The sequence below is a fragment of the Rhinoderma darwinii genome, unplaced genomic scaffold, assembly GCF_050947455.1.
Source record: "Rhinoderma darwinii isolate aRhiDar2 unplaced genomic scaffold, aRhiDar2.hap1 Scaffold_714, whole genome shotgun sequence".
In the NCBI taxonomy this organism is placed as follows: Eukaryota; Metazoa; Chordata; class Amphibia; order Anura; family Rhinodermatidae; genus Rhinoderma; species Rhinoderma darwinii.
The window spans coordinates 12,116-24,123 of NW_027464275.1; the positions used below are offsets into that span (position 1 = coordinate 12,116).

General features: G+C 37.2%; 1 protein-coding gene across 1 annotated transcript; it reads left to right on the plus strand.

Annotated features, from left to right (window-relative positions):
• The first annotated feature begins 526 nt into the window (after nucleotides 1–526).
• On the plus strand, nucleotides 527–2,912 carry FOXC2 (forkhead box C2). Its single transcript, XM_075849245.1, has one exon. The coding sequence runs from the start codon at nucleotides 874–876 to the stop codon at nucleotides 2,278–2,280; it is 1,407 nt and encodes a 468-aa protein (XP_075705360.1). The 5' UTR covers nucleotides 527–873; the 3' UTR covers nucleotides 2,281–2,912.
• Nucleotides 2,913–12,008: the final 9,096 nt, after the last annotated feature.

Consider the following 12,008-nt stretch of genomic DNA (forward strand, 5'->3'; position numbering starts at 1 on the left):
ATGTTCTCATGAAATGATACATTGTTACAATATTATAGAGATACACCGTGTTACAAAGCAGTGATATAAATGTTACATTCCAGGGATACAATGTTACAGAAATACAATGGTCCGGAGATACAATGTGAAAGACATACAGTATTAGCATGGTATAATGTAGTGATACAATGTTACATAGAGATACAGTGTTAACACGTTATAATGCAGTATATATATGTTCCAATGTTCCAGAGATACAATGTTAGTATGGTATATAGCAGGGGTATCTGTGTTGTGTTTACGTTCTGGATTTTGGTGTCTTCAGGTTTACACCTTTTAGTTTCCTCCTTTATTTGGAGAAATCAAGAAAAAAAAAACTAGAAAACTTTGAGCTGAAATCCTGGAGAACATCGCCTCCGAGCTGATTGGCTGCTGTGATCCCCTGTTGACTCCTGATTGGTTAGAAGTTGAGGAAGGGGGCGTGGTCTTCTGAAAGTAAAAGCTTCAACTCACAGAAAAAAAAATTGGAAAGTTTTAGCAGAGCGGAGGAGTCGGAGCAGAGAGCCGGGAGCACTGGAGCCGCTGGAGAGGATGGTCATGAGCTGAGCCCGGGCTCTTCTATATCTCCTGCCCTCTGGATTGTGGAGCCCAGGTCTTCTCTGCCTGTCCTGCTGGATCCTGGTGCCGTTCCCCTCAGCCTGTCCCGTTGGATCCTGGTGCCGTTCTCAGCTTTGCCTTCTGGATCCTGGTGCCCAGTTCTGCTGCCCGTTCTGCTGCTCGCTCTGTTGGATTCTGGTGCCCACTTCTGCCCTGCTGGACCCTGGAATAACCTAGCTCTCCCCCCCTGTCCTGCTGGATTCTGGTGCCCAGTCCTGGTCCCCTGTCCGGGCATCAATGATGCAGGCTCGTTACTCTGTGGCTGAACACAACGCCCTGGGGGTTGTGCCCTACCTGAGTGAGCAGAACTACTACAGGACAGCTGGCAGCTATGGCACCATGACTACCCCAATGAGTGTTTACCCCGGGCATGAACAGTACACTGCAGGCATGAACAGGTCTTATGGACCTTACCACCACCATCACCATCAGCCCTCAGCGCCCAAAGATTTGGTAAAACCCCCCTACAGCTACATTGCCCTGATAACCATGGCAATCCAGAATGCCCCTGAGAAGAAGATCACCCTCAATGGCATCTACCAGTTCATCATGGATCGATTTCCCTTCTACCGGGAGAACAAGCAGGGCTGGCAGAACTCCATCAGGCACAACCTGTCCCTCAATGAGTGTTTTGTCAAGGTGCCCAGGGACGACAAGAAGCCAGGGAAGGGCTCCTACTGGACCCTGGACCCAGACTCCTACAACATGTTCGAGAATGGCAGCTTCCTGAGGAGGAGAAGGAGGTTCAAGAAGAAGGATGTCAGTAAAGACAAGGAGGACAGACACCAAAAGGAGCAAAGCAAACTCCAGAGCCCCAGCATGGATCTGCCCAAGGAGGCCCAACATGACCACAAGAAGGTCATCATCAAGAGCGAGTCCCCTGAACTGCCAGTCATCACCAAGGTGGAGAACATGAGCCCTGATGGTGGCAGTGCCATGCAGGACAGTCCCAGGAGTGTGGCCTCCACCCCATCTGTGTCCACAGAGAGCTCCATCCCTGACCACCACCCCTCCAGCAATGGACTCTCGGGCTTCAGCGTGGAGAACATCATGACCCTAAGAACTTCCCCTCATGGGGAGCTGAGCCCTGTTCCTTGTAGAACGAGTATGGTGCCCTCCCTGCCCATCACCTATGGCCAAAGCCAGCCCTCCATCTACAGCCAGGCCTGCACACAAGCCATGGATAGTGGTGGGGGCTACCAGTGTAGCATGAGGGCAATGAGCCTGTATACAAGTGACAGGTCAGGACATATGTGTGTGCCCCCCACACTGGACGAGGTTGGGACTGACCACCACAACGGGACAACGTCTCCACTGAACTCCATGAGCCTGAACTCCACCCAGGAGACTGTCCTGACCTCAAGCCACCACCAGCAGCAAGGAGGGGCATCAGGGCAGACCCCTTCCTGGTACCTGAACCACAGTGCGGAGCTCAATCACCTCTCTGGGCACAGCTTTCCCCCCCAGCAACAGACATTCCCCAATGTTAGAGAGATGTTCACTTCCCACCGCCTGGGCATTGAGGGCTCTGCCCTGGGGGAGCATCAGGTGAGCAGTAATGCCAGCTGTCAGATCCCTTATAGATCCACCCCCTCCATATACCGTCATAGCAGCCCATACTCTTATGATTGCACTAAATACTGACCCCACTGCCCCTCCAGGACATTATTATAAGCAGACTGCATTCCAGATGGCAATCCTGAGCCCAGGTGCCAATCATGAGGGCATCTCCTCCCCCAACAAAGACTGTTGCAAAATGTAATACTCGTGAAATTGCGTCCTAGAAGTCCAGACAACGCAGAATTACTTGAAAAAAATGGAAAGAAAATGTAAAATGTCAATGCAAGGAAATTAAATGCGAAATGTTAGATTTGCCCAAATATTGTTCTAATCTACAGAATAAATTCTAAGAGGCATTCGATTATAAGGGGCAGTAGATTATAAGGGGCTGTTCAATGTGTCTCCTGGGGGTCTCCTGTTTTAAGAGTCCTTTATATTAATATTTAAAGTTGAGGTCACTGGATTCTTCTGTTGTTACATTGTTGCTGTTCTGTTGTTACATTGTTGCTGAGGTTTTGTCTTGTCACTTTCCGCCCCCGCCCTGTATATAATAATCTGCAGCCACGTGTAGACCTTGTTGTGTCTCGTTTTATTACAGATTATAATAAATTTATAATTTATTTTATATTTCTCTTACTGGGTTGATCCTTCCCCCTTTGCTCCTGCGATGTCTCTTCCCTTCTTATTATTATCTTTGTGGTTTATTGTTGTTGTCTTTTTGTGTCTTATTATTACCTGAAATAAATCCTTGTTGGTTACAGCTTCTGTATGGTCAAATACGCGTTTTATTTATGGGAGGGGCGTGTGGATGCAGGGTTGTCGGGGGTTGTCGGGACTGTCAGGCAGTGCGGGTGTCATTTATAATATGTGTATAATGCTCCATTTCCATGTGATACATTTTATTTTACTTTAAATATTAAGATTTAGCGTTTCCCCCTCCCTTGTGGTCATTTTTGGGTCATTTATTGATAGTTTAGTGTGAGGTTATTTACTCTTAGCCACAGAAAATGTGAAAAGCTGTAAAATATCTGAGAGCTTTTTCCACAATGTTTATTTTTGGAGCTGAAACTAAACTGTGGAGTGAGAGGAGAATTCCTGGCAGCTGCAGGATGAACCCGGACACTGAGATTTTCACCATTTCTATATGAAACAAACTCATCCGAATATTACTGCCCCCAAAATCGGGGTTCGGAGGCAAAATCCACTCTTTATCCTTCTGTGGGCAGGAGCTGCGCCAGGGACGTGACTGTGTGATAGTATTAACTGAGAATTGCGACATTTACCCAGTGAGGGCTTATCTCCCTGTGACAGCAAATGGATATATTATTATCACTATTATTATTAACATCATCATTTTATTATTATAATATATATATATATATATATATATATATATATATATATATATATATATATATATATATATATATATATATATATATATATATATATGATGTTATTCTTGGTATAATATAATTATTTAGGAGAGAATATAACATTAATTAGTGGCAGACAGATTATATCACACGAGATCTTGCTAATTGCTGAGAGTATTATATTATTTATGCTCCTAGTATTGGGTACTAGGGTAGAAATTATTTGTTGTTATATTATATTTATTGACCTGTTATTATTGATGATTATTATCATTTTCTTTAATAGTTCAGAACCCCCAAGTTCCTGTTTATAATGAGGCTTATACTTGCGCCATATACATACCGCGGTCTGAGACAATTTATTTTGCTTTGACAATTAGATCCTCTTGTTTTTACGAATAATATCACAGTTTTCAGGATTTGTGGTCGTCGGATCTTGACTTTTGATACATATTCCGCCATCACTGGGTACAATTATCCGACGCTTTATTCTTTACGAAAAAATGTGTCTACACCGGGCGACTGTGCGACATTTCCCCGGCTTTAGAGATTGACGAAAGAGAAAAGTTGCCAACAGGGGCCAGTTATTTTTTTTATATCATTTGACAAATCTGCGACATTTTCTCAGTCCTAAAAAATAAAAATCCCACCAGAAGACAATTTATACAGATTGACAGCAAGTGAACTGTAGGTCAAGTAATTGCTACATTTCATCTAAAAATGTCATCTTACATCTGTGATGAATAATATTCCTGATAATATGTGATTTTCAACCCCTCGCGGGCAGGGGATGCTGGGAGTAGTAGTGTCACCAGAGCAGGAGAGCCACGGGTTAGAGATCACTATAATAATAATAATAATAATAATAATAATAATAATAATAATTACTCCACATTATATAAGGGATGTTGGTTATTAGAGGAGGATTCTCACACGGAAAGATTATTATCGGTGACGTTTTGTAGACCGGATTGTTCCCGACATTCTTAAAATGTTAGTTTTTGTCTTTACAATTTCAAGACATTATGAAGATTTTTACTCAATTCATTTGTATTGGAAACGTGAAAAATAGAAAACGGAATATATCGTTTTTTATCTTTCAGTTTTATGAAAATAATCTGTTTATTTTTAGCGAAAGGAAAATGGCGAATCTGACAAATAATGACAATTAATTATGTTATTGTTAGTATTTATTATTATTATTATTATTATTATTATTATTATTATTATTATTATTATTATTATTATGTTGCTATAATTATCATTTTGTCGTCACTCTTGTTATGTTGTTTTAATTATTCTTATTCTTCTTGTTAGTATTATTATTGGTATATACAGTGTAGTAACGGGATATTTATTATTATTCTGTTTTCGGTCGTCGGGTTGTCGGTGGGAGTTGTGGCACTTGTTGCGTTTCCAGGGAAGGCATCGTTAAATTTCTTGTGTGAAGCAAAGCCTGTTCTACTGTTATATGCGAGGATTGTGGAGGTTGTAGTACATGATGATAGTTTAGTTGTCCTGTGAGAGCTCCAGACTGTCCGAGCTCCGGAGCCGCTTATCTGAGGGGACATTGTATTGTAATTGCTACTGAAATAGGTGATGATGATAATGATGATAAAACTACTACGAATAATCATCTTCATCATCCTCACCACCTGTCCTCACGTTCAGACAGAGCGGCTCTACTGGATATGACAATCCAATTTCTTTATGTTGGTGCAATAATCTGCAGATTTGTGTCTGTGATGTGATAAAGATGAGCGCAGGACTTATAGTCTCATGCATGCAGATACACCCTATAGGATAATACATTAACCCTTTGTGTTCTCACACTGCAATTATAAGCATTTTCCAGTAGGTTATATTATATATTATATTATTATGTTATAGGCCACGATGCTGGGATCATAATGTAATTTTAAATTATTTCAGTCAGAGATACAGGGGTTAATAGAGCTGTCGTCATCATCATGATCATCATCATCATCATCATCATCATCATCATCAGAATCATCCCCATTATCATCCTCATCATCCTCCTCATCATCCATTAACACTATGTCTGTTTCTATAATCTGCTTACATCTTGGTCTCCTTCCAGTAATCACCTCATTGTATCTAATTCACCACTTTCCTGCACGATACTGCTGCTCAGCCCGAGTAGAACTACAAGTCCCAGCGATAAACCCTTCACTGCATGTGAACAGCCTGATGATTTAGATCCAGGGTCAGCAACAATAACACCCGTCCTGCTCTTATAGAACTACAAGTCCCAGTGACCTGCTGAGACTTGCAGTGTAATGTATATGGGGGGTCTCTGCAGTCACTGTACAGTTGTTATTATTCTCTTGTATTAAAGGGGAAGCGATGGAATTTGTGATGACTTGTAGTGTCAGTTCCGGCAGTGGCCGCTAGGGCGGCTCATGTCCCTGTGGTGAGGATATTATGAGATGTTTTTCTCTTCAGGAGCTCCTTCTCTTCTATGTGAGGTTCTACGTATAACTGGACATTTTAACCCTTCCTGTGTCACCCTCAGCTATGGCAGAATTTACTATAATGATGATTATTGCTAGGTTAATATTATTACAATGTGGTCTGAGAAGCTTGCACTCTAAGGGCACATCCAGACGTGGTGGAGTTTTTCCGCTGCAAATGTTGGTGCAGATTTGGGGCAATTCCGCAACGAATCTGCACCAACATTTGCATATTTGACAGGTAATTCAGACGTTGCAGATATCACAGCGGACTTGCTACAGATTTCAGTTTTTGCATTGCAAAGGCTGAAATCCGCAGTGAAATTCCGCTTCTTCTCCGCAACAGACAGTGCATGCTGGGAGGGAAAATTCCGCACCGCAGCCTATGGTCCGCAGCGGAGTTTTCCGCAACGTCTGAACTAACTTGCCTAAAAATGTATTGAAACAAATGTAAAAACCGGCCGCAGGAGAATTCCACAGCAATTCCACCACGTCTGGCCGTGCCCTATAGGTTTTATAATTTTACTATTTTTCTCAGCTGTTGATCATTGTAACAATCGTACGACTAGTGAACGATAATTTACTGCGCGGTGTAGAATTCTAAGGGTAGATGTGCAGTCGCTGATCAGAAGCGTTTAAGGACAAAAAAAAGAATACAAAAATTCTACAATGCAAATCGCCTCAGTTATTCCATAGAGGAGATTCTGATGAAAAGCTGGAGAGTTTTTTTTTTTTGTTAAGATCGGTGCTCACAGGGTCATAGGATCACTGGTGAGCAAAACATTCTGGTTTGGTTTTGGTGCGATAATGGGTGGGGGCTTTTCATTTTAACAAGCAGTTTAATGACCCAACCAGAAGGTACCATGAAAGGAGAAAAAAAAAATTCTGCAGGTTCTAACATCACCAGAAAATACAATATTTATACAATATAATGTAATATAATATAATATAATGTTATACGATATAATATAGCGTAATGTAATATAACATAATACAACATAATACAATGTAATATAATACAATATAATACAACATAATATAATATAATATAAGAAAATACTAAATAATGTAATGTAATATAACATAGTATATTAGAATATAGTATAACATAATACAATATAATGTAATACCTTTTAATATAACATAATAATACAATGTAATGTAATATATAATATAATGTAATATAATGTAATGTAATATATAATATAATGTAATATAATGTAATGTAATATATAATATAATGTAATGTAATATAATGTAACACAATAAAATACAATATAATATAATGTAATATAATGTCAAATAATTTCATAAATTCCCATTCACTCTCATTACACGTCCATCCGCTGCAGTAAAATACCTGGATGCGTTGAGTGGGAGATGTTGTGTTGTTTTTCTATAAGGTCCCTATTGCCGCTGTCTATAGAGTTACAGATGATGTTACAATGTGACAGAATTTCACTATGAATTTGATTAATCCAATTTCTATGTCTCTTCATCTAACAATTATCAGGTTGAGTTGAGGATGGCGACAATTTCATTGTAAAGAAGCTCACGCTCTGAATTCTGAATCTTCATATATAACCACATAACAACATGTATCCATATACTCCCATATACCCACACATGCTCATATATCCATGTACCTACATATAACCTCATAACTACATATAATAATATACCAACATATAGCTATATACTCTCTTATAACTACATGTAAGATATAACCAAATAACCACTCGTATCCATACATTCTTATATACCCATATACCCACATATAACCACATAAATCCATATGCCCACATATAGTCATATACCCACATATAGTCATATAGTCTGATAAACCTACTTATAACCAAATAACCACATGTACTCATTTATTCTTATATACCCATATACTCACAAATACCCATATACCCACATACACCCATATACTCCCTTATACCCATATACTCCCTTATACCCATATACTCACACATAACCATATATACTCATATAACCATATACCCACATACACCCATATACTCCCATATACCCATATACTCCCTTATACCCATATAACGATAAACCCATATATCACATATACCCATATACTCCCTTATACCCATATACTCCCTTATACCCATATACTCCCTTATACCCATATACTCACACATAACCATATACCCACATACACCCATATACTCCCATACACCCATATACTCCCATATACCCATATACTCACACATAACCATATATACTCATATAACCATATACCCATATATCACATATATCCATATCCCCATGTACCCATATATTCACATACAACCATATAACCACATAAACTTATGTAACAATATACCAGCATATACCATATACTCTCATATACTCCCGTATACTCAGATATAACCTTACACCCACACATACTTCTATACCCCCTTAGATCTATATACTCACATATAACCATACACCCCCTTATACTCCCATATACCCACTTATTGCCATGTACTCTCATATAACTACATGTAACCATATAACCACATGTAAACATATACTCCCTTATACCCATGTAACAATATATCCACAATTCCAATATTCTCTCATATACTCAGATATAACCACATCTACCCATATACTCCCTTATATTCCCATATACTCATATACTCAGATATAACCTTACACCCACACATACTTATATACCCCCGTATACCCACATATATATACACACTCACATATAACCATATACTTCCATATACCCACATATATCCATATATTGACCAGATACAGGACTGGGCTCGTGTATACGCAGGGTGGCTTATGGGACTCCTTTGCTGCCATTGTAATTCCCCAGAATCTGTGGCAATGTTCTAGGACCCCGGAGGAAAACCTCAATGACTGGAGACCTGTGTCCGGGTGGTGTGTATGTGGACATATGGTGGCAGCTTTGCCACGTCTCTAAAAACTGCTGGGGCCATAGGTAGTTTAGTAAAATGGGGATAAATTCGGTGCACAAACTATTCTGCCATATTTACTGCCGTGTTGCTTGTCATGCAGTAGTTGATACATTGGGGACATTTATTAATTCTGTCCTTTATACCAGATAAAACTAGAGCAGACCGGCAGAAACTGCGCCAAATAAATCACAGTGGCGCATGCTGTACGATACATTTGCTGCATCTTGCTAGTTATTTTTGACACGTTTTTCTCCTTTATGCCAACTGATGGCTGCCGTACTTTACATCAAGATTTGGCGTATACCAATAATAAATCTGTTGTATTTTATGAATCCCCCCCCCCCCGCGTCCCTTTTACTTGAAACTTTTTTAAAGTGCAAAAAGTGGTCACACTTGTGTTTTGATTTTGAGATGAGTGAAACAGTGACAGTTTTCTATGCTGATCATTTCGGTAATCGGCGCCACTCAAATCAACCGATGGCGGATGAACAGGTTCTAGTCATTTCTATGGGATTCAAACTGTAATCAAAATATATCAGTTGTGTCATCCCGATCCCTGATGCTCAATGACTAAAAAGATTGTGTGTGCCGGATGACATCACAAACGATTAATATTTTCGTCTATTTTTCCGTCATTAACTTTAATAGTAAAAAAAAAGAAAACAACAGATCCCACTGGATCACGACATATCCTCAAAATGGAAAAAAATGAGCTCCAAAATACAAAACAAACAAACATCACACGTGTGAACCAGTAAATATAAATCTACATCGCTAAAAACATGTCTGTTAACCCTTTCATTCTGCCTTTAGTCACTTTTTGCAATGATAGAGGGAGAAGCGGTGCTAAGTAATAAAATGCACACAATTTTACAAAGTGATGTGCCATTTTTTAGTGCAAAAAGATTAATGTAGCAATACTATCATCATACCATATAATGCATTGTACAGTTATATTATTTATTAGTATATTTTTATTGTTGTTATTCTTCTTACTATATTATTATTAATAGTATTATGTTATGTTTTAATAATAATAATAATAATAATAATAATAATAATTTGTATTGTTATTTTATGTTATGAAAAACAGTTAAAGTGCAGAAAAAATATCAAGTAAACGGCAGGGAAAAAAATAGATCAGCAAATCTGCAGGTAACAAGAGAAGACAAATGGGATTCATTCATATTGCAATAATTATTGGAATTTTGCATTATTTTATTGTATTTCGGTAAACTTGTGTAATTATATTTATTAGGAGCAGTATTATAGTAGTTATATTCTTGTATATAGGGGCAGTATTATAGTAGTTATATTCTTGTATATAGGGGGCAGTATTATAGTAGTTATATTCTTGTATATAGGAGCAGTATTATAGTAGTTATATTCTTGTATATAGGGACAGTATTATAGTAGTTATATTCTTGTATATAGGAGCAGTATTATAGTAGTTATATTCTTGTATATAGAGGCAGTATTATAGTAGTTATATTCTTGTATATAGGGGCAGTAATATAGTAGTTATATTCTTGTATATAGAGGCAGTATTATAGTAGTTATATTCTTGTATATAGGAGCAGTATTATAGTAGTTATATTCTTGTATATAGGAGCTGTATTATAGTAGTTATATTCTTGTATATAGGGGCAGTATTATAGTAGTTATATTCTTGTATATAGGGGCAGTATTATAGTAGTTATATTCCTGTATATAGGAGCAGTATTATAGTAGTTATAGTCTTGTATATAGGAGCAGTATTATAGTAGTTATATTCTTGTATATAGGGGACAGTATTATAGTAGTTATATTCTTGTATATAGGAGGCAGTGTTATAGTAGTTATATTCTTGTATATAGGAGCAGTATTATAGTAGTTATATTCTTGTATATAGGAGCTGTATTATAGTAGTTATAGTCTTGTATATAGGGTCAGTATTATAGTAGTTATATTCTTGTATATAGGAGCAGTATTATAGTAGTTATGTTCTTGTATATAGGGGCAGTATTATAGTAGTTATATTCTTGTATATAGGGGCAGTATTATAGTAGTTATATTCTTGTATATAGGGACAGTATTATAGTAGTTATATTCTTGTATATAGGAGCAGTATTATAGTAGTTATATTCTTGTATATAGGGACAGTATTATAGTAGTTATATTCTTGTATATAGGGGCAGTATTATAGTAGTTATATTCTTGTATATAGGAGCAGTATTATAGTAGTTATATTCTTGTATATAGGGACAGTATTATAGTAGTTATATTCTTGTATATAGGGGCAGTATTATAGTAGTTATATTCTTGTATATAGGGGCAGTATTATAGTAGTTATATTCTTGTATATAGGGGGCAGTATTATAGTAGTTATATTCTTGTATATAGGAGCAGTATTATAGTAGTTATATTCTTGTATATAGGAGCAGTATTATAGTAGTTATATTCTTGTATATAGGGACAGTATTATAGTAGTTATATTCTTGTATATAGGGACAGTATTATAGTAGTTATATTATTGTATATAGGAGCAGTATTATAGTAGTTATATTCTTGTATATAGGAGCAGTATTATAGTAGTTATATTCTTGTATATAGGGTGCAGTATTATAGTAGTTATATTCTTGTATATAGGGTGCAGTATTATAGTAGTTATATTCTTGTATATAGGGGCAGTATTATAGTAGTTATATTCTTGTATATAGGGTGCAGTATTATAGTAGTTATATTCTTGTATATAGGAGCAGTATTATAGTAGTTATATTCTTGTACTTAGGGGGCAGTATTATAGTAGTTATATTCTTGTATATAGGGGGCAGTATTATAGTAGTTATATTCTTGTATATAGGGAGCAGTATTATAGTAGTTATATTCTTGTATATAGGAGCAATATTATAGTAGTTATATTCTTGTATATAGGAGCAATATTATAGTAGTTATATTCTTGTATATAGGAGCAGTATTATAGTAGTTATATTCTTGTATATAGGACCAGTATTATAGTAGTTATATTCTTGTATATAGGAGCAGTATTA